We start from the raw sequence: 23665 nt of genomic DNA on the forward strand, positions 1-23665 counted from the left end.
AAGCATTTGGAAGGCAGACCTAGAATAAAGAGAGGCATTCACAGAGCTAACATTTTATGTCGAGTACCCTTAGCACCACTTGTAATGTGCTATAAAACGCAGGGCTTCCCTCTTCCATGAACTGTGTGCCAAAGCAGAGGCAGTGACTAGAGGTCGACTTCTTTGTGGTCTGTTTTATGGGTACTGCACCCGTACAGCAGTGTGATCTTGAAAAAGGTAAACAACAAAGAGATTAGCAGTGAAAAATATGCCTAATATAAATACAGTCGCATCCATGGCAGTTCAGAATTTGAAAAATACAACTGTGGCCTTAAATTTTCTGGTGGAATTAAACAGAGGAACAGAATATAACCTTTAAGGCAATATATCTGAGATGGAGAAAGGAAAGAATATATCTAACTGTATGGTCTGTGTGGCATTCATATAAAGAAAAGTGCAGTAGCTTTATTTAATTGAGAAAATGAATCAATTACAATGATGTTGCATCATGAAGTTCTTGTGAAATAGAAGATATAAGTCACTGCGTTGTATAACAGTGTTAAAAAGTAATTGAGTATCTTGAGCATTTTGAATCAATTTCAGGTACTAGCACTGCTACCTTAATACAAAATTTATGAAGATGATTTCATATAATATGTAGCTATCAAAGCCGTGTAATAAAACCTGGTAACAACATCTCTCTTTAAGAACCTGAGAAACACAGTATTGTTATAAGATCATAAAAAAGACTTTGGTATTGCTATTGCTCTCTTTCTCATAGTAAAGAGAAAGCATTAAAATAGTAAAATTTTAAGTCATCTTAAACCATGTCTTCTTTAACCCACAGAACTGGGCAAAGTGGAGACTCTGAGAGCTTAGTTCATGAGGAAGTGTTTTGCCCTGAACTCATTTCAGATAACTTATGTGTTGCTGGGAACGATGTTGTACCATTTATTCCTGAATTTATTTTGAAACATCTAACTTAGAATGTTTGCTGCATGGTTTTCCTCAGAGAATGTTGTAATCCCCCTGACTGTTAGAAATTTGTGAAAAACAGTCTCTTTGCCAGAAATGGATTTCTGATTCTTTGTTTGTTACAAGTACCTCCCCTATTGAAGTCGATCGATCTTAGGAAGAATGGAGGGGTGGGGCAAGAGTACCGTGTGTACCTGGAAAAGATAAAATCAGACACCAAAGAGATCCCCTGTCGTAGGAGAAGTGACCTGGGCCTTTCAAGATTTCTGAAAGGTGATGTGGCTTGTTACCAAAGTCCTTAACCACACCGGGGTGGTAGTTAACCCATCTTCCTTTTTAAAAGAAGAGCATTATGCAGAAAGTACTCATGGACTAGAGGAAGGAGCAGTAATTCAGCATAGCATTCAATGGGAACTATTCAAGAAGAAGCCAAGTCAGCAGCCAAGAACCACCAGTCACTGGGGCACAGCGGTTTCAGGGAGTGGTGGCCAGGGAGAGCGGGGATGAGTAGGCCCTGTGTTCAGTTGGGATAATGCAGGGAAAAGTGCTTTTTAAAACACTCAAGCACTAGGTGAAGGGTCTGCTGATAAGCCATATGGAGGCAAAAAATAAAATAAAATAAAGAAGAAAAAAAGAAAAAACACAAAAACATACTTTCTGCCCTTGGGAAGCTTGCAGTCTAGTTCAGAGGAACCTGCCAAAAATTGATGATTTATCAACTTTACCACACCAAGTATAAATACATACAAATCCAGTTGTTTTTATTTTTTTTTTATTTTTTTAAGATTTTATTTATTATTTGACAGAGAGAGATCACAAGTAGGCAGAGAGGCAGGCAGAGAGAGAGGAGGAAGCAGGCTCCCTGCCAAGCAGAGAGCCCAATGTGGGACTCAATCCCAGGACCTTGAGATCATGACCGGAGCCAAAGGCAGAGGCCCAACCCACTGAGCCACCCGGGTGCCCCATAAATCCAGTTGTTTTTGAATAATGCTGTGACTGTCGACAGATACTATACAGACGCTGGAAAGAAAGGAGCATAGGAGAAGCCCTGGCATCACTGTCCCTGCAGCCTTGAGCCTGCCCCAACCTCCAAGAGGCCAGTCTTCCCAGCAGAAGATAGAAGTGATCATCCCTGGGGCACCTGGGTGGTTTATTGGGTTAAGCGACCAACTCATTTTGGCTCAGGTCCTGATCTCAGGGCGGTGAGATTGAGCCCCTGCTTAGGGCTCCATGCTCAATGAGGAGTCTGCTTAAGATTGCTCTCCCTTTCCCTCTCCCTCCTCTCTGCTCCTCTCTCTGAAATAAATAAATAAAATCTTTAAAAAAAAAAAAGAAAGAAAGAAAGAAAGAAAGAAATGATCATCCCTGCCAACCTCATGGTGGTTGTGCAGATCAAATATACGTGGAAGAACTTTTTATTTTTTTATTTCTTTTTTTTTTTTTAAGATTTCATTTATTTATTTGCAAGAGGGAGTGAGCACAAGAGAGAGAGGGAGAGCCGAACTCCCCATTGAGCGCAAAGCCTGACGCAGGACTGGATACCAGGACCCCAAGATCATAACCTCAGCCAAAGCCAGATGACCAACGGGCTGAGTCAACCAGGGGCCCCGTGGAATAACTTTTTAAGACACCATTAAAATTTTTTTAATTTAAAAAATACAGTTGACTCCTGAACAACATGGGTTTGAATTGCATGGGTCTACTTATATGCAGATTTGGGGGATAAATACAGTGCATAACTATAAATGTATTTTCTCTTATGATTTTCTTAATAGTGCTCTCTTTTCTCTAGATTACTCTATTATAAGAATACAGCATGTACTACATATAACATGTAAAATATGTGCTACTCGATCGTTTATGGTATCGATAATACTTGTGGTCAATGGGCGGCTATTAGTCTCTGGGGAGTCAAAAGTTACATATGGATTTTGAACTGCACAGGTGTTGGCATCCCTAACCTGCATAATTCATTGATCAACTGTCCAATTACCACATTCCCTATATTTTACTAGCTGGTTGGGTCTGTTATCTCAGCAAACAACTGACCTGTCAATACCATACTTGGTTTCTGAAATTTTCCTTTTTTGGAAATTTAGTACCTGGGATTCCATTTTCATGAGTTTGTGATATCTGCAGTCATTTGTGGCAGGGGTGGGGGGTGGGGGGCTTGAGGTGTTTAGTACTTCAGTTACTAACTGGATGTGTTATTAATTTGGTGTCACGTTTTAGTAACTTCCTAAGAGATATGGCTTATCCAAGTTCGATGTGTGAGCAGCCCGCCTTCACAATGTTCATTAGGAGTAGGCATTCACTTGTCTCTGCTTTTTATTCCCTGGGAAACAGTGTAAGACTTGCATGAATTTGATTTTCCCAGAGAGCATTGCTTCCCAGGAAACAGGCTAAAGGAACTTTGGAAAAGGTGGAATCTTCACCCCACTCTGGAGTTAAAGACAAATACTTCAACCACATAATTAAAGTTTTCTTCACAAAATAGGGGATTGTGAGCAGACACTGGCAGGAATCCAAAATTCTAATTTCTGACTATGATTTAATTTCAATTTTAAATAAATCGGTTTTTAATTTAAAAAGAGTGAGCTTCATAACATTAGCAATGATTGCAACATTAAGCCCAGTGTTCACAATCTAGCAATATAAAACATTATTTATATCTGAATCGTAAACAGCCTTTTGAAATGGATTATGGTTTTTCTCCCTATTCTAATACAACCTGGAGGGTACTAAAAAGTGTTGTGTGAAATTAACATTCTGCTGACTTTCGCCTATAAATGAGAAGCGAGCTATTAACATTTGTGTATTTTCATTATGTAAATTGTGTTAACACATGCCCACAAATTGCCACCAGCAATGCAATAATTTTCTCTCAGTGATCATAATGTGTCCAAGTGAGTCATTTTGATTATGACATGCTAATTACATATTGCCTTTTTTCAGATTCAGAAAAACCAGGGATCTTTAATGGTAAGCTTTATGAGTTCAGAAAAAAATTCACTTTTCTTTTTCCTGATGGCTGCTTCCTTTGCATGCTTGAATGCCTTGTTTTAAACTTAGCAAATTGCATTTTGAAGGAAATGCAAACCTTTAACTGCCTGTATTAGATTAGGTACCATTAGAAATAATAGAACATCCTGAGCATCAGTGTTTTTATAAGAGTTTGCTGTTGTTGATTAATCTTGCTATATTTTATTGCATTAATGATTTTTTCTTTCCACTCCACTGTAAAGATATTGCATTGAGGCTAATACTTTTTCCTTTCTTCTTTCCCATTGCAGCCTCTCCAGCTTCTGCAGTGCATTGTTGATGAGGTGAGGCATCGTCTTATGTGCTTTCACTCCTAAAGTCATTCCTAATGGTGTGGAAAGCTTATATTTTGTTTCCTAATGAAGCACAGTGCCCGACATCCTCGGAGCAAGTTGTGTTGTATGGCTCTGAGCTGTGTTACGTGGACTGGCCTTGTCCTGAATCCCACTCTTCGGATTCTGGCCCAGAGTCCCTGCCCAAACAGACTGTCCCACGGGCTGGTCCTCAGGGGTATTGGAAGCCCTAAAGACAAAACAGGATAATATTAATTCATCGTCTCCCTAGCCAGATGGGGATGGAGCCGGAAATTAAAGTGGTATCTTTTTTTTTTTTTTTCCAGAGCAGATATTTAAAGTCATTCCAGTAGTCAAGGGTGAGAGTTGAACAGCAGACATAAGCTGGATAAAATTTGTCTTCCTTGCTTTATTTACCCAAAGCATAGCAGGGTGATAAAAATGTTCCAAAGCTCTAGGTCAGCAGTTCAGCTTTAATTTCCTAATTAGCCGTTTTCCTCGAGAATACATTCCTAACTTCTTGTGCTTTTAACAGGAATCCTCACATTTTAAGTCACCGGACCTCTGATAGTCCCGTCCATTGAGCTTTGTGGTCCCTTTGCCTTCTTGGAATTAATCTCCGTGTGTCTCTTTCTCAGTCTACTCTTTCGACTCCTTATTCTGAATTTCAAGTCTGTTTTTCTGTAAATTAGCAGAACACAAGGCTTCCAGTGTATGAAGCTCTCAATGAAGAACCATTAATGTTTTTTTAAAACTGACTTTTTCTGGGCTTGGGCTTGCCTACCAGCAATGTTTATTTTTTAAACTTTAATTTTACAATATTTAAAACACTTGTAATGAAGGCGATAAATGATTCAGATAGGAAAGTTTGAAAGAAAAAAACAAATCGTAATTCATAATTATTCCTCTCAATTAAACATCTGTATAACCAGTTATGAGATTTGGGAGAAAAAATAAAGATCCTCCTAGGAAAAAAACAAGCGCGCACAAATATCACAATAATAGTAAGAATGGGGCTCTAACATCCTTAATGGTTGAATCCGTCAGTCCATATATCCCCTGCAAGCCATAAACCATGTTAGTACAAAAATGAAGGCATCGTCCTGAAACAAATGGAGGTCCCATTATCTCAAATATCAGACAGGCCCCCTGGATCTAATAGCTCATCAATATCTTCTGTCATCTTAGATTCCAAAAGCATCCCATCCCCTCAGAACCCTCCCAATTAAACTGATTTTCCTCAGGTCCCCCTCCAGGGTTGCTTAGGGCCAGGCGCAGGGAAACTGGGCCTACCCGGTCAAATATGCAGCCTGCTGAGTTTTCTGGACTCTCCTATTCCTGTTCTGCCAGGCTCCTAAGTTATCAGAGCTTTCAAGTATAGATACTCCTCACCAGCAATACACATATTACTGGGGAGCTAATTTCAAGTTCTTCTGAATCAAATAGATATTTTCATTCCTTATTTAAAGCAGCAGTGATTACTGTTAAATTGAAAATCTTTTACTTGCTTGATTTGGGCAATATCCTGAGACTTTTGAAATTATCCCAAGGAGATGTTCTAAGGCGGGGAGGTGTGTGGGGAGGACAAAAGTGTGTAACTTCAACAGTATGTTTTTCTTTATAGCATTTCTTCCGCGTTTGAGAGAAAAATATCACTTAGACACCACTTCCCACGTATCCAAAAGACATATTAAAATACCTTCTTTATGGAAACTTGGGAAATGCACATTGCATTTACTAAAACAAACACAAATTGATCTTGGAACTGAACTGCTGTTCAGTGATGAGTATTAGGAAACAATTGACCAGATGACTTGCCTTCTGTAAAGGGCATAAGGGCTTCTAAGAAAGAAAGGATGGGGAGGGAGATGTTAATTACTGTGCTTGTCTGTCCCATATTTGTCAGGCTTCTCCTTGCTGTGGTACAGTGTTTTGCAAAGGGTGGTCTCAGGACTAATTGCATCAGATTCTTGGACCCAGATCACTGAATTAGACTTTCTAGGGATGGAGGCCAGGAATCTACATTTTACCAGCTTCCCAGGTAACTCTCTGCATATTCAGGTTTGAGAACCTCTTCTGTAATGTCTTCCAGGGATAATCTGCCCTTTTAGATCCCAGAGGGCTATGAGTCATCTATCTTCATTTGTACCTGATTGTAGGGCTGCTTTTCCTGTACGAATATAACCAGCTAGGATGTGAGCCATGTTACTCCTTGGGTGTGGAACATGTCCCATCTTGAAATGAGTGTCCTGTGATAGTGTGTACTGTTTCTGTTAGAGAAAAGTCAGATGAAAAAGTACCACCCCGAAGGGAGCCTAGTTCAAACAAGATGGATATATTTAGAGTCACATACAAAATAGCTAAGTAAAACCCAGGGTAAACGTACTTCATTATTATGTAGATGCAGCTTGACCTCTTACTTGGCCTGGTAAACGGTGAGAAAGTAATAAAACAAGTAATAAAACAAGGCCCAAAACATGGGCTAGAGGTGAAGGGGTGGAGTCAGGGCGGGAGTCATGAAGCAAAGCCAGAGCTAGCTACCAGATGTCCAATCAGGAGACACCAGAAGTTAAACACAAGTAAGAATCATGAACATGAAATTTGGACTGCAGATCAGGAACCAAAAGGATAGTCAAGGTAATAAGAGAATCAAGCTCCAATCAGAAATCCGGGCAATCCAGTTCGATTTCCGTAGGCAGAGTTCATCTGGCTCGGAGCTGGCTAGTGCAGGATACGGGTGATCTCTTAATGGTACTGTCAGTGCCTCAGACTTGCTTCTCTCAAAAGAACTTCTTATTTTAAAATTGCTATATACTCTGGCCCTCTCTGGGCCCTGAGAACCTGTGATTTGAAGTCCTGGATTAGTTGTTAAGAGGCAAGTGTCTGTGTATGGCATGATGCTGTAGCCTTCTGATATCTCTGGAGAATAAGATAGCCCCTGTGATCTAGATTTACCACTTGAAACTCTGACATCAGTGAGATTTTCATTTTAGGAAAGAAGTGTTTCCAAAACGTATCGCTCTTGGCAGCCTATTGACGGTGTGCAATGGGTATCATGTGATGACTCAAGTCCTTGTTAGTGACTGTGAACTACACTTTGATGTGAACTAAACTTGATAGTGAGCTAACATGGTAGAGAACTAAACTTTGATGTATCGATAACCTCTAGGACTATGAAACCGTGTGGGGCTTACCTGAATTTTACCAACCCTTTGCCTGTGTTTGACCTCAGCACTCAGAGATATGCTTGAGCCTCTTGACATGTATAGAGTCATTTGTTCCCAGGCTTACTACCCTTACATGGCTCTGCTTGGTGCTTTCCTGGGTTCTCTCTTGTGATTGTCTTTGGTTTCTTTGGTCACTCTTTGTCCTTGACAGTGACTGCCTGCTGCCCCAGTGATCTAATCATCTGTCTTCAGTCTTTGCTGTCCTGACAGTGACCCTAATAAAGCTAGCAGGTACCAAATGAAATCAGAAACCCAAATGGTATGTGTAAAGTCAAAGCTCATCTGAGAAGACAGACAGAGACTTGCCTCTCTTTAATAAAGTAAAATCAGTGGGCTTGTGTGCATTCATTTGGCAGATAGTTACCAAAAGTTCCCACTATTTGATAGCCCAAGTTGAGCAGACCATGGTGAGGACAGCCTCCAAGCCTTGAGAGAAACTGAGCTTCTAGGCAAGGTACCCAGGCCAACTGCAGACTAGGTGTGTAAGTGAAAGTAGAAAGGCAGAAGCGCTGTCCCATATCCTGAGCCAATACCGTGTGCTGGGACTCAGGAAGCTTCATTGCCATTTAACAGTTTCTCCAGTGCGTAGGGTTCTGGCTTGGCTGGCAACAAAGGATTGGCCACATTGGTGTGGTAGGTAGGGATGCAGCAATGATTTCTGGGTCACCAAATCCTAGGCTGGCTGGAGTCAACTAGTAGAGGCCATCCGTGGATTAATGTGCTAGGAATTGCAATGATGGAAATGAAGACCCCACCCTTGAGCCTGCCTCTAAGTCATTCACAACCTTGGAAAAGATGCAGAAATGAATAGTATGGTTCAGAGTAGAGTGTGTCTATAGAACCCAGGGACTGGGCTGATTAGGAGAGGCTCCTCAGGATAGGTGGCATTTAAGCTAGGTCTTAAAGGATGACTAGGAGTTTCCCAAGTCAGGAAAAGGAAAAAGGTAAATGTCAGGCAGAATGGTTTGAATCCTTCTTGTGAATTGTTTTTAAGTTCACAGATGTGTTTCAGAATACTCAGATTGTCTGAAATATGACAACCAGAAAAGTGGATTATTAGTCTCAGTATATACGTTTCAAACATATTATGGCTAAAAATAAATTCCTATCTAACATCTGTAGGTGCACAGCAAGACAATTAGCAAATCCCTGATTTAGACTTATGTTTATTCACTTTACTAGTAAAAAGTGAATTCTTTTTAAGTCATGCTTATACCTGATCAGAAATATCTTCTACATGAAAGTGTTGATTTCTTAGAACTACAAGGCCAACAGACACATGAAACGATGCTCAACATCACTAATCATCAGGGAAATGCAGATCAAAACCACAATGAGCTATCGCCTTACCCCTGTCAGAATAGCTAGAATCAAGAAGACAAGAAATAACAAGTACTGGTGAGGATGTCGAGAAAAGGGAACCCTCATGCACTGTTAGTAAGAATATAAACTGGCGCAGCCATTGTGGAAAGCAGCATGGAGGGTTCTTCAAAAAGTTAAAAATAGAGCTACCCTATGATCCAGTAATCCCATTACTGCATATTTAGCCACAGAGAACAAAAACACTAACTTGAAAAGGTGTGTGCACACCTGTGTTCATTGCAGCAGTATTTATTATAGCCAAGTTATCAAAGAACCCAAGTGTCCATTGATAGATGAATAGGTAAAGAGATGTGTGTGTGTACACCCACACATGCACACACACAGCAGAATGTTACTCAGCCATTAAAAAAAAACAATAAGATCTTGCCATTTGTGACAACACAGGTGGACCTAGAGGGTATCATACCAAGTGAAATAAGTCAGGCAGTAAAAGACAAATACTATATGATTTCACTTATATGTGGACTCTAAAATAACAAATAAAAGTGGAAACAGACTCATCAATACAAAGAACACGCTGGTGGTTGCCAGAGCTTGAGGCAGGGGAGGGGGAGCAAAATGGGTGAAGAGCAGTGGAAGGTACAGGCCTCCAGTTATGGAATGAATAAGTCATAAGGATGAAAGCTATAGCATAGGGAATATATTCAATGATACTGATAGTACCGTATGGTGACAGATGGTTGCTACACCTGTGGCGTGCATAGCATAATGTATAGAGTTGTCAAGTCACTGTGTTGTACACCTGAAACTAATATAACATTGTGTGTCAACTGTACTCAAGTAAAAAATGTTTTTAAGAATTTTAATTTTTAAAAAATTAAATTTTTTTAAAAACAAGATTTGTGAAATTCCCAAAATTTATATTCTGAAATAGAAGCACAAACTTTTAGTGGTTAGTAATGAGCTATGATTAGAGGTGTGTATACAGACAACAGGCTTGATGGTTGAAGGTGCTAGCTCAGTAATTCTGAGATAACACTGACGGTTCTTCCCTGCTGTGAATCGAAAGGAAAAAGGATTTGGCCTTAGGAATGTCATGGCATAGTACTCTACTACGTAGAACATCTGGGTGGGTCTGCTGGAGAGTTTATCTCTTCTGCTCACTCCAGGAAGGCTTTCTAAAGAAAGGTGGATGCAGAGCAGGGCTTTGATAGAGGGCAGTGGCATAGACAGAGTACGGATATTAAATGGACAGCTGGCTGAGGAGCCAACAGGCTCAGGTGGGAAAAAAAACAGAAGGAAAATACAAATGTGTGGAAACAGTACACTGCCAGCATATATATAACCAATGAGACAAAGAATAAATCCCAAGGGAAATTAGCAAATACTTTGAGATGAGCAAAAATGAAATCACAGCATACCAGAACTCATGGGATGCAGCAAAAGCAATGTTCAGGGGTAAATTTTTAGCTGTAAATGTCTGCATTGAAAAGGAAGGAAGATCTCAAATCAAACACCTAACCTCCTACTGGAAGAAACTAGAAGAAGAAGAGCAAATCATATTCAAAGCAGGCAGAAGGAAGGCAATAATAAAATTAGAGTGGAAATAAACAGAACAGAGAATAGAAAAACAAGAGAGAGAGTCAATGAAACCAAAAGTAGGTACTTTGAAAAGATCAGCAAAATTGACAAACCTTTAGCTAGACTGACCAAATAGAGAGAGAGAGAAGACTCAAATGTCTGAAATCAGGAATGAAAGCAGGCTCCTTACTGCCAACCTTACAGAATTAGAAAGGAATATAAGAAAATGACATGAATCATATGCCAGCAAATTGAATAACCTGGATGATGTGGACAAATTCCTAGGAAAACACAATACTACCAGTATTGACTCAGGACGAAATACAGAATCAGAGTAGACTGGTAACAAGTAAACACAATTTTTTAGAACTTCCCACACAGGGAAGCCCAGGACCATAGGATTTCATGGGTGGAAACATTGTGCCAAATGTTTAAAGAAGATTTAACACCAATCCTTCTCAAACTCTTCCAAAAAAGAGAGAAGAGAAGGGAATTATTTCCTAACTTCTTCTAGGAGGCCAGTAATATCCCTATACCAAAGCCAAACAGACTTCACAAGAAAACTATGGACCAGTTTCTCTTATCAGTATAGATTCAGAAATGCTCAAGAAAATACCAGCAAACTGAATCAAGCAGCATATAAAATTACACATATTGATCAAGTGGGATTTATCCCAGAAATCCAAGTTTGGCCGAGTGAAAATTGGTCAACATAATACACCATATTGTAGAATAGAAAGCAAAACCCCATGGTCATTTCAGTAGATGTAAAAAAAGCATTTAACAAAAATCTACCACCTTTTCTTGATTAAAAAAAAACAACAACAACAACACTCAACAGAGTTGGAAGAGAAGGGGACTTCGACACCCTGATAAGGAACATCTACTAAAGCCTCAGAGCTAACATCATACTTCATGGTAAAGACTAAAAGAGCTTTCCCCCAATTAAACTCAGGAAAAGACAAAGATATTCACTCTCACTACTTCTACTTGACTTTGTATAGAGACTCTACACAGGAAAATTAGTCAAGTAAAAAGGCATCCAGGTTGAAAAGGAAGAAGCAAAACTATATTATAGATGACATGATATATAAAACACTGGAAAATACACACAAGAAATTTTTGATAAATGAGTTCAACAGGGTTGTAGGATACAAGAACACACAAAAATCAATTGTATTTCTTTTTCTTTAGATTTATTTATTTTAGAGAAAGCACACATGTATGCCCATGAGTGGGGGCAGAAGGAGAGAATCTTCAAGCAGAATCCCTCCTGAGTGTGGAACCCAGTGCTGGGCTTGATCTCATGACCCATGAGCTCATGACTTGAGCTGAAACCAAGAGTCAGATGCTCAACTAACTCAGCCACCCAGGTGCCCCAAAAATCAGCTGTATTTCTATACACTTGTAATTCAAAATGAAATTAAGATAGTTCAAGTTATCAAAAGAATCAAAGAGAATAAAAGACTTAAGAAGATATTTAACAAAAGGGGAAAACTACAAAACACTATTGAAAGAAATTTAAGACCTGAATAAATGGAAAGACATCCCATGTTCAGGGAATAGAAGACTTAATATTCTTAAGGTGGCATTACTCCCCAAATTGATGTACAGATTCAGTGCCGTCTCTGTCAGAATCCCAGTGGGCTCTTGCAGAAATGGATGGACTGATCCCAGAATGCATAGGGAAATGCAAGGAACTTGGGAACAAAACAGCCTTGGGGGAAAAAAGAGAGTTGGAGGATTCATGGTTCCTGACTTCAACACTCCAAAATTGCCATAATCAAGATAGTATGGTGCTGGCATAAGGACAGACATATGGAATAGAATTGAGAGTCCAGAGATAAACCCACATATCCATGTTCAGTTGTTTTCCAACGAGGATGCCAAGACCATTCAATGGTAAAAGAATCATTTTTTTCAACAAATGATGCTGGGACAGTTGGACAGCAACATGCAAAAGCATGAATTTGGACCCCTACCGATCACATCATACATAAAAATTAATTCAAAAGAGTTCAAAGACCTAAATGTAAGAGCTAAAGTTGTGAAACTCCTAAAAGGAAACATAAATGTAAATCTTCATGACCGTGATTTAGGTCACAGTTTCTTAGCTAGGACACCCGATAGCATAAGCAAGGAAAAAAATTGTACTTCATCGAAATATAAAATGTTTGTGTGTCAAAGGACACCATCAAGAAAGTAGAATCACTGCAACAATGCCAGGGTTCCAGGCCGATAGATAGAGTGGTAGCAAACTGCAGCTCTGAAAAGGAGGCTTTTGTGCCTCAGGGTGGGAAGTAGGGAAGGGGTTGTCTTTCCCTGTAAGGTCAGTGGCTAGGAAAGGGGGCTGGACAAGAAGGCCACAGTGGGGATGGGGGAAGGAAGATGGAAACAAAGTAGGCAGAAGAATGATAGGCAAGAACTGGAGGAAGTTGGGGTGGCAGGGGTGTTCCTGTGTGCTTGTCCATGATGAGTAAAATAAAGCTTAAGATGGGAACAGACTGTTGGCAATAGTAATAATAATAATAATAATAATAATAGCCCATCATTACAAATTTCCACTTATAAGAAGTCTTTGCCTTCAGTGAAGTCTTACAACTATTTAACCACAAATTTTAATGAAGACATGAGAGCCTCCACTCTTTACTTAGCTGCTGACTGGTATATGCACATCATTATAGTGACATTAAAAAGAGTCCTTATGAATGGGGACAGTCATCCACACCACCAAACACCTGAATTCACAAGAACTCTTCACTTAGATGAGGTTCCTCTAATAGTTTCTAGAAATGCCAGCAAACATGTCCTTTGCTAAAAGAAGAAAACAGCATTTGATTGCCAGTGCCCATTGGTGGAAGAGGGTGGAGGTTGATCACACAGCTGGGCACTTGGACAGGAACCGGGCAAATCAAGGGGCAGCTAACATCTCTGTTCTAGCAGAGGGTGACACGTGAAGAAGGGGATGAGAAGATTGAGGACCAGGAAAAGGGGAAGGAAAGGAGGGAAGAGTCTGCTTTTGAAAGCACGTTATTAAAAAGCTTCTAAGCTTTTCTCTCTGCCTTTTCTTTCCTACCACTTCACCTCCACGGAGTTGCCTTTTTAGAAATACAGATCTCAGCCTCTCAAAGCTTCCAGTGATAATAGCTAAACTTCTTAGCACGGCATTTGAGACTCTCACAATATTTTTTTTCAGCCTCCCTTTGGGTTAGCCAGTGACTTGAGAGTTGTTCCTCACTTTCACACCTGTGGTGGTGCTCACCCCCCTGCTTGGAATGACCTCCTCTTCCTTTTCACTTGGTCCATGCCCTAAGCATCCTCCAAAGCCCAGCTCAAATGCCATCTCCTCTTTGAAGCTGTCTCTCTTACCTTCCCACTCTTCTATCCTGCTGCATTCCTGCCCAATGCTAGGCAGCTTTATTACAGCTTTTTCCATACGGAATCAAATTTAGTTCATGAGTTGGTCTTCCACTGGATCATGAAGTCACCCAGCACAGGAATTTATCCCAACACCTGGTAGAGATAATGGCCCAACCAGGGTCTCAGTAAATGCTCCTTGGAGTAAACTTAAAAACAAAACAAAACAAAAAAACACACATTTTTCTGGCAGGGCTAGTCCTACACAAACCAGAATGTGGTCTAGGTTTGTCTTTTCTTCTACTGAGGTCCATCCTATCTAGCAGAAAAGGGCCTTTGTCCTATAACACAGCAGCTAAGAACAGAGGCCAGCCCAGAGAAACTTATTTCTATCTTTCCTTCTTTGAAAAATTTTTTATTGAAATAATAATTTACATAACATAAAATTCTCCCTTTTAAAGTACACACCTCAGTTCCAGAACATTTCCATCACTCCAGAAGAACCCCGGTACCTGTTAGCAGTCACTCATAATTCCTCTGTCCCTTCTAATCCCTGGCAACCACTAATTAATCTGCTTTCTATCCCAATGGATTTCCCCATTGTGAACATTTCATATAAATTGGACCATGTAATATCTGGTTTTTGTAAGTTTGGTTTCTTTCATTTAATATAATGTTTTCAGAGTACTTCCATGTTGTAGTCATTTGTCAGTATTTTGTTCCTATTTATGACCAAGTAATGTTCCATTGTATGGATATACCACATTCTGTTTATTTTATCAGTTGTTGAACATTGGGCTGTTTCTGCTTTTTGGCTATTATGAATAATGATGTTATGAACATCCATGTGCAAGTTTTTACATGGACATATGTTCTCAGCCCTCTCATATATATACCTAGGAGTAGAATCGCTGGGTCATATGAAAATTCTGTTTAAAAAAAAAAAAGAAAAGAAAATTCTGTTTAATTTTTTGATGAATTTCCAAACTGTATTTCCTAACAACTGTACTATGTTCATTCCCACCAACCCACCATGAGGGTTCAGATTTCTCCACATCCTTGCCAGCACTTGCTGTTTTCTGGGGTTGGTTTTTTTTTAAAGATTTTATTTATTTATTTGACAGAGAGAGATCACAAGAAGGCAGAGAGGCAGGCAGAGAGAGAGGAGGAAGCAGGCTCCCTGCTGAGCAGAGATCCTGAGATCATGACCTGAGCTGAAGGCAGCAGCTTAACCCACTGAGCCACCCAGGCGTCCCTGGGGTTCTTTTTAATTATAGTCATCCTGGTGGATGGGAAGTAGTCTCTCACTGTGGTTGTGATTTCCATTTCCATTGTAATTAAAGATGTTGAACATATATTCATGTGTTGATGAGCTATTGAATATCTTCTTTGGAGAAAGGTGTGTTTAATTCCACTGTCCATTTTTGAATTGGGCTATTTTTCTCATTATTGAGTTGTAACAGTTCTTTATATATTCTAGGTATAAGAAGCTGAATATCTCCCCCCATCCAATGGATTTTCTTTTCACTTTCTTGTTCTTCTTTGGCACACAACAGTGTTAAATTTATTTTTTTAGACTTTGAAGCCATTTTAATTTTCTCAGAGGGTGGAAGACTTAGACCTCGACCCTATGTCTACCCCACCCTTGGCACACTCATAAAAGTTCTCGAAGTTCTATAGATTATAGTATGAAAACCATTGATTTTATCCCAAACAATCATTCTGTAAACCTGTATTAATCCTAGAACTAGGTATTGGGGATAGGAATGCAGTTGTCACCATTAAAATGTTTGTGCTCTAGTCCACAAGGCAGACCAGTAAACAGTCATATATAAACAGATCACTTTAAACTAAATTGGATGTAGGTAAGTGGTATGAGATTTGATCCTCTGAGCTCTCAGAGGACCACACTGATTCTCATTTTAACCACTCACATAAATAGGATTTTTATGATAAGGTTTTTAATGATATTTGCAGCTATCTAACTCCTCTAATAACAGTGTAACCAGGTGCTGGGAAATGCAGACAAGAGAGCTGATGATAGAGGAGATGATAATGTCCCAGAGGTCTCTACAGAGAATGGGACCCCAAAGCGCCAGTTAGGAGTTAGTCTCAGATGCAGAAGCCCCAACGGAGTTCAGCAGGGCTGCAGTGCTTGGCAAAGTATCAAGAGATGAGCCAAGGGCCATATTTCAGGGAATCTTTATGTGCTGTGCCTGAAGGCCTTTACGGGGGGAGGGCCCTGGAAGTTTTAAATGGGATCAACAGAACCAGATTTCTGTTTCAGAGAAATCACTGACAGGGTTGTGAAGATATTTGGGAAGGGCAGTTAGGAAGCTATAGTTCTGATCAGATTCCGAGGGATTTTAATTAGCCTAAGCACGTTTGAAGAGTATTTAGGAGACAAAATAAACTGCCTTAGGTGAACAGTTGGATGTAGGGGAGAGTAGAGAGCAGGGGTCAGAGATGAAACACATGGCTTGGGCAGTCAGGCCCTCGCTGGCATGGGTCCCACAGAGGGAAGGGCATGTTTACGGGATGAAGATTAGCATTCTGTTCATAGGATGGTACTGCACACCTCATTTAAAACTGTGTTATTAGGGGCGCCTGGGTGGCTCAGCGGGTTAAAGCCTCTGCCTTCGGCTCAGGTCCGAGCTCCGCACTGGGCTCTCTGCTCAGCAGGGAGCCTGCTTCCTCCTCTCTCTCTGCCTGTCTCTCTCCCCACTTGTGATCTCTGTCTGTCAAATAAATAAATAAAATCTTAAAAAAAAAAAAAACAAAAAACTGTGTTATTAGGGACACCTGGGTGGCTCAGTCAGTTAAGTGTCTGCCTTCAGCTCAGGTCATGATCCCAGGGTCCTGAGATCAAGCCCTACATTGGGTTCCTTGCTCAGCAGGGAGCCACTTCTCCCCTCTGCCTGCTACTCCCCCTCCTTGTGTTCCCTCTCTTACTCTCTGACAAATAAATAAAATCTTTTTTAAAAACTGTACTATTTTCCTGCTTCAGCCCCAATTATACATAGTTTACCAGCTAGAACTTGAAGTTAGGCTTTTCATTTCTGCCTTCATGCTGCACCTCACAACTAGTGGTCACTTAAAAATATTTGTTGAATGAAATATTTGTTGAATATATGCATAATTATAAGAACTTACTACTTGTTTTTTCAACACTGCAGAAAAACAAATCCAAAAAAAAGTAAGGGAGAGTATATTATGAGAAGATACTTAGCTAATTTACATTGTACTTTATTAAAATTCAGAAGTCTAGGCTTTACTTTTACAATTTACAAGACATTTCCCCAAGGAAACATGTTGCTTTCCCGTAACACCCCATTTTACAGATGAGGAAACTGAGTGGCAGTCAAAGGATATGGCTCTTTCCACTTACTCCCCTATGACTGACCTTGATGGAAGCAAAAAGTGACAGCTGAACATCCCAGCATCAGAAGGAGAGATTATTTTAAAAGCTGTAAGAGAAAACAACTTAGAAAGCATTGCAGACGTGCCCCCAGGGCATGAAGGTATTGCAACACAGTTCAGTGTCGCTGTCTGTAAGAATGACTCCAGGACTTTAAGAAAAAATTGAATTCTATTCTGCATATCTGCTTAAATCGGCAGGAAGGAGCTTGACTCCTTTTAGAAAGATTTATATATACAAAAGATTTGGCTCTTAAACCCTCTGTTGTTTTAAAAAAAATTATTCTTGCAGAATCACTCATTCCCAGACAGGTTGCTGGGGGCTAACTAAGTGAGAAGCTTCTGGGCCATGAACAAAGCAGGTGCTCTCTGGGGGTTTCTGGTGGGGGTGAAAATGGTTGCCTAAAGAAACCTCCCTGGAATTCAAAAAGTGGTATTAACCAACCCCAGAGGAAATAATATCCATTCTTTTTTTATTATTCTTTTGCCTGGGGGACTTTGCCGTAATTCTGGCTTCTGAAGTTAGCAAAAAGTAAAAGGAACATGTCCTTGTCTCCTGCTCCCAGCATCCAAAGGCTGGCCGGTTCTTTTCATGATAAAAAACTGCAGGCAGTTTACCCTTAGACAAGACTCCCTGGCCTGAGCTCTCTGATGACCCGGGCAGGCCCGAGCTTCTGACCGCAGTGGCGACCACTGTAACAATTCAGGTACATGGCTGTTGATACGCAATTCCATGATGCTTAGAACTTGTATGAGTTAGTGACCGAGGCATTAGAAGCTTGGTAAGTTAATACAAGTGGATACACAATAGTCTTGTCCTCCAGTGATACTGTGAGCTAGACCTGTGTCCCATAGTGTTGGGAATATTTAATTGGGACCCTGGAAACCGATACTCCTCTTTTATGTAGGGCAACCTTTGGAAATCTAATACCTCCTTTGAAAAGTTCAGTATGTTTAAATTAATGCAATTTGGCTGGTTTGAAGATTGAAAATAGGTTAACATTAAGGCCATGATTCCTTTAGTAATTACTTTTTCTATTGGTAATAACTGTTTCTTTAGAAATGACATTAACATTCTACCAAAACACAGCAGTAATCCAAAAGTTAATGTTCTGTTCATTTATAATTATATTTAATTCATATTTATGAGTTGTCGGGAGGGAGGAGAAAGAAAGTGAGTTTAAAAAATGTAACAGAAGAAATAAGTTAAAAGCAAAATTTTTCCTGTACATCCTGAAGGATGTACAAAGTCATTTAAATGGAAAAATAATTTTTAAATACACAGATACATAAATTCAGTTGTTGTTAGCTAGCTAATGCTGAAGAAAAATCTGTATTTTTTTATTATTTCCTCGTGGCACTGAATGAATTCAGTAGATAGACTTCCTCCGTTTCTTTTTTTACTAACCAAAATATTAGCATAAACATCCCTATGATTTAGATTTCAATAAGTCAGTTAGATTTGGGTTTTGTTTGTTTGGGTTTTTTAAACCAGGAAAAATTTTGCATCGTTAGGCAGTCATTGAACAAGTAGCTTTGTGTTGCTTTCTTTGAATTGTCCACGAAGGCTGATGTATTATTAATGAATTAATTTCTTGGTGGTGAGGCCTATGAATAGCATTCTGTGAATGGGCAGTTGCCTGGTGGGGCCAATTTTGGCTGCTGTCATTTAACATGTGTTGCTCTATTGTGAAGTCTTATCCAGCTGTAGGACAATGCTCATTTAATCCACCATGATGGGACCTACACACCCTGAGCCCAAGCTGGATGCCAGGGTCAGCTACCCAGCAGCTCAGGCTGGGGCACCACTCGGTCTCACTGCCGAGTTGCTGTAATCATTTTGCCTGCCGTTCATTTTCCCTAAACCAGGGGAAATGCGTATGTGAACAGTGCAAATGTTCTCAAAGAGATTCCAAACCGGTCGGCTGGGGTGTTGCCTCCATTCCAGAATGGAGGCAGTGTTCCAGGGAGTGTAAGTTCCTTCCTTCCTCCTGGAAATGGAAGCGTCTGGGCCCACGAGATCCCTGATGTTCTGAGGTCCAGAGTAGCAGATGGCATTATGATTTTCCAAATCCTGATGAACATTCTAACTGAACTTGTTCATTTCACAGTATGTAGTTCTCTTTTTTTTTTTTCCACTTCCTCCCCCTTCTTCCCTCCCTGGCTCCCTCTCTTTGTTCCTCTCATGTTGGCTAATTTTAAACTGATGCGCTATCTTCTTTACCCAGCTTTAAATTCCCTTCTCTCCGAGTTTATTGTTTGGAACCAGGTAGAGCACAATTTCACATATAATTTTCAGCCTTTGAGTCACAGCTCACGTCGCTTTTGCATTCGTTTATAAAAATAGGTAAGCAAACATCACCCGCCTTCCTGCACCGTGCGGCCCCGGCAAGTTCTGCTTTTCCCCCTTCTCCGTAGCTTGCGGTGCAGGTGGCAAATGGCGGTAATTATTTTAACTAACAGTCGAGTGAACATCAGGAGGACATACAGTGTGACGATGTGGTCTTTGGATTTCAGTGAGTTCTTGGAGTCTGACTTGATAGTGAGTGTTATGGCTTGTTGGTTTTTCAGGACACGGACCTGCCAGGTTCTTGCCCTTGAACGGTACGTGCATGTAGTTCAGATATCTCTGCGTTAACCCCTTACCTATGAAAAGAGGAGGAGTCATTCCTTTCATTTCAGAATCTGTTGAGGGTTATTATACTCCCTGAGTTTTTTTCCTCTTTTGTTTTTGTTGAATATAGTTATGGTCTCCCGTTAATCTCAGGTGGCTTTTAATCAGCGCTTATGCACATAGAACCTGGTGAAGTCTGTACTTTAACATTACAATTTAAGTCCTGGATCAAACATGTGTAGCTGGACTTTTCCTGAGGAAAAAAAATTGACCTTACCAGCGTATGAAATTCAAACACCATATAGGGACAAGGTAAAACCACAGGTAGGAATTGCTGAATAATTACCTTTAGACCAGCGTGAGCAGGAGGCTTCCCACGAGGGTGAGCTCATTTAATGGTTCCTAAAACTCAATCTTGTGGATGTCAATGGTCATGCTTGATTATTTGCAGCAGTGTTTTATGGAAAAGCAATGGAAATGCATTGGGAGGCTCCAGAGAGGACAATAACAGGTTTTACTTTTGTAAATGCAGTCCCTTTGGTATGAAACAGGCGTGTTTTTGCTGTTCTGCCCACACCATGAAAAAGAGAGGTATATGTGAATGTCAGTGAGTGTGTGTGTGTACTGTTCATAGGGACACCTCTAAATCATACTGTGACCTATAGCCTATGACCAACAAGTGACCTAAAATAAAAAGAGAAAAAAACGGGCTGTCCTTTAGCTTCAGAGAGAAAGCAACTGTAAATATGGTTTCAAAGATTAATCCATGTTCCGGTTCTCTACCTCTTTTCAAGGAATTTAATAAAACACCAAGGTCATTGCCATAGGTTCAGAAAAATGTCTAAGTAAATATTAGTCTTTTAAATGACCAAAAATTAAAGACTAAATGATGGATTAATTTTGATATTAATGACAAAGGTTTTTTTTCCTCTTCTCTTTTATCTTGGTACTGAAAAACTTCTACAACATGTTTAGGGGGAAAAAAAAACAGGAAAGAGCTTCATAATCTCACCTCCCAATTACCTGCAGACAGATTCCTTTAGACCTGTTCATTTATATTTTGTGGTGTTTTTTTTTTTTTTATAAGCTATCTGGTTGTGATGTTCATTTGGCTAACAGCTGGTTCTCCCTTGATTTAAGGGTTTATAGGTCAGGTGGGTGTTTCAGTGGCAGAAATTCAGGGCTTTTGCCCCTGGTTCCATGTCCTTCTGAGGCAAGTTAAATGAGCTGCTACTGTCAGCTCACACCCAGTGGATAGAGCTTCACACCAAAATGCCCACACATGTAATTTGTCACATCTGGCAACCCAGAGCATGGAGTGACCCAGTGTGGAAATGAATTGTCTTTTACTTTCTCTGCTCACGGCTTGATGTGGAGTGGGATGAGTAGAAGAAGGGCTTTCTGGTCTCCAGCTAAGGGGGGGGGGGGGGTGTCAGAGGCTTTCTTTGCTGATGACATCCATCTGCAAGCCTTCCTAAAGGCATAGCCTCATTCCCACTGTTGTCCCTCCTCACACCCCAGAGATTCGGTCAGTTGTGTTCACATTGTGAAATCAAAAATATAGATAATGTCAAATTACCGGTTGTTTCCTCACAGAGTGGCCACATTTTTAAGTGAGCGATTTAATAAGCACTGTCTGAATTTGTACGACTCCTACATGTAATTATGGTGCATGTATGTCTTACGCTGGACTATTGTCTCATTCTCTGGCTGACCTAGAGCCCCTGTCCCTCTCGTTCCCACCTTTGTCTCTCTTTCAGGATGTGCCTGCCTTCTCCTCACCCACCCTACCCCCCCCCACACACAGTCCGTCAGAGCAGCAGCTGCCAGTTAGAAACACGGAGAACCTTCAAAATATTAGCACTGAGCTAATTTCCCAGAGTCTACCATTGGACTACACTTCAGACAGTTAGATTTTTAGTTTATACATTCATTTCTGTGGAGGTCTTTAAAGGAGATGGTGCAGGTTTTTGTGTGTTTTTTTTTTCTTTCTTTTGTCCAAACAAACCAGGTTTCCTCCTTAGTCAAAAGGAGATTTGTCTTATGGATTCTGCAGTTGCTCACAAAAGTGTCATTTTAAGGTAGTGGACAGTGGAGAATCAAAAACCGATTTGGGGTCTAACAAGGCAAAATGCTTTCTGCCTGAAATGAAGCCACTGGAATTACAAACGAACTTTGATGCAACACTGTGGACAGGAGTGGAGCAATCTAAAAGAGCTGTGGCAATTAGTGTGAATCCCAGGGCATAGAGACAAATCGTTGGGCTGGGCGAAGGGAACATTAGGCTTAAATTAGAAATTTATTTTTTTTTTTAATGTTAGTGCACTAACTCAATATTGATCAGACTTGAGATGGTTCTCTGACTTTAACTACCTGATGACTTGATGGCTTGACACCATGAAATCTGAAAATAAGCTATTAAAAAATGTTAGAAGGCTTGCCATATTCTGTGTAACTTGCCAGGCTGGTTTAATCTAACCACATCACAACTGACCTTTAGAATTTGACAGTGTGACCAACGCCTTGAGAGTTTTGAGAAGTTACCCTTCTTCTGTCTTCCTTCTTTGACTGCTAGCAAGTATAAAATCTTGGTTTGAAGGAATTTCTATTTTGCATGAAGAGAAGGGGACAGAACATAGATGAAAACGTTCAAGGTGGCTCCCCGTCCTCCTGCGCCCACCCCAGGTGCTCTCTGGAAGTGAGGAAGGAAGAAGGTGGAAGGGCAGAGATAGTCTCGTACAGCCCTCCAGACGCCATACTCTGTTCTCTGTCACTCTTCTTTATGAACTCATGGGTACCAGCCAGACTTAGTGCCCCCCAGTACAACCCAAATGCCCAGCTCTTACTTAGCTATTTCCTCCACCTTGCAGGGCTGTTTATTAGGGGTATACATCTTTTCCCCCAAGTAGTACACAAATTCTTTAAGGTTATGGATTAAATATCAGTCACCCCCACAATGCCAGGCTTAGTGCCTTTGACACAGTAGGTGGTCAAGAACATTACTGAATGGGGCGCCTGGGTGGCTCAGTGGGTTAAAGCCTCTGCCTTCGGCTCAGGTCATGATCTCAGGGTCCTGGGATCGAGGCCCGCATCGGGCTCTCTGCTCAGCAGGGAACCTGCTTCCTCCTCTCTCTGCCTGCCTCTCTGCCTACTTGTGATCTCTGTCTGTCAAATAAATAAATAAAAATCTTAAAAAAAAAAAAAAAGAAAATTACTGAATGGAAGAACCAATAAATAATGAATGACTATCCATTTTTATTACATAGTATTTTATGCCTATGCCCTGTCAATGTTTGAATTAACTACCATATCCTTCTCAGGTTTCATTATTATTTATAATTATGGATTAAAGGCAGAAATTAAATATGCAGGTATATTTTTTCAAGCTGAGTTCTTTAAACTTTTTTCCATTGAGTAGTTGGCCAGCCTTTCCACTTATACAAAACTAAGCTCCACCAGGAATCTGGACCTCATCAGAGTTTTTTAAAATAGTTCCTTACCTTTTTCTTTTTAAATTTTCCATTTCAACATCATTTGAGATTCATATGCAGTTGTAAGAAATAGTATGGAGAGGGGCACCTGGGTGGCTCAGTCTGTTACATGTCCGACTCTTGATTTTGGCTCAGGTCATTATCTCAGGATCGTGAGATCAAGTCCCACATCAGGCTCCACACTGGGCGTAAAGCTTGCTTAAGATTCTTTCCTTCTCCCTCTGTCCCTTCCCTCCCCCTCTCTAAAATAATAATAATAATAATTTTTTAAAAAATAATAAGAGGGAAAGAGCCTGTTTACCGTTCACTCAGTTTCCCCCAGTGTTAATAGCTTATAAGTATAGTACAGTTTTCACAACCAGGAAA

General features: G+C 40.3%; 1 protein-coding gene across 10 annotated transcripts in view; it reads left to right on the forward strand.

The window, feature by feature from the left end:
- MAP2K5 (mitogen-activated protein kinase kinase 5) overlaps positions 1-23665 on the forward strand; it is a 260220-nt gene that overhangs the window by 190895 nt on the left and 45660 nt on the right. For 7 of the 10 annotated variants that reach the window (XM_059180907.1, XM_059180915.1, XM_059180905.1 and 4 more), the window contains 2 exons: positions 3910-3936; positions 4248-4280. In XM_059180907.1, coding sequence (XP_059036890.1) covers positions 3910-3936; positions 4248-4280 — 60 coding nt within the window. The remainder of the gene's footprint in view (positions 1-3909; positions 3937-4247; positions 4281-23665) is intronic. The other 3 variants (XM_059180906.1, XM_059180913.1, XM_059180909.1) reach the window with 1 other exon arrangement.

The sequence above is a fragment of the Mustela lutreola genome, chromosome 7 (genome assembly GCF_030435805.1).
Source record: "Mustela lutreola isolate mMusLut2 chromosome 7, mMusLut2.pri, whole genome shotgun sequence".
Lineage (NCBI taxonomy): Eukaryota > Metazoa > Chordata > Mammalia > Carnivora > Mustelidae > Mustela > Mustela lutreola.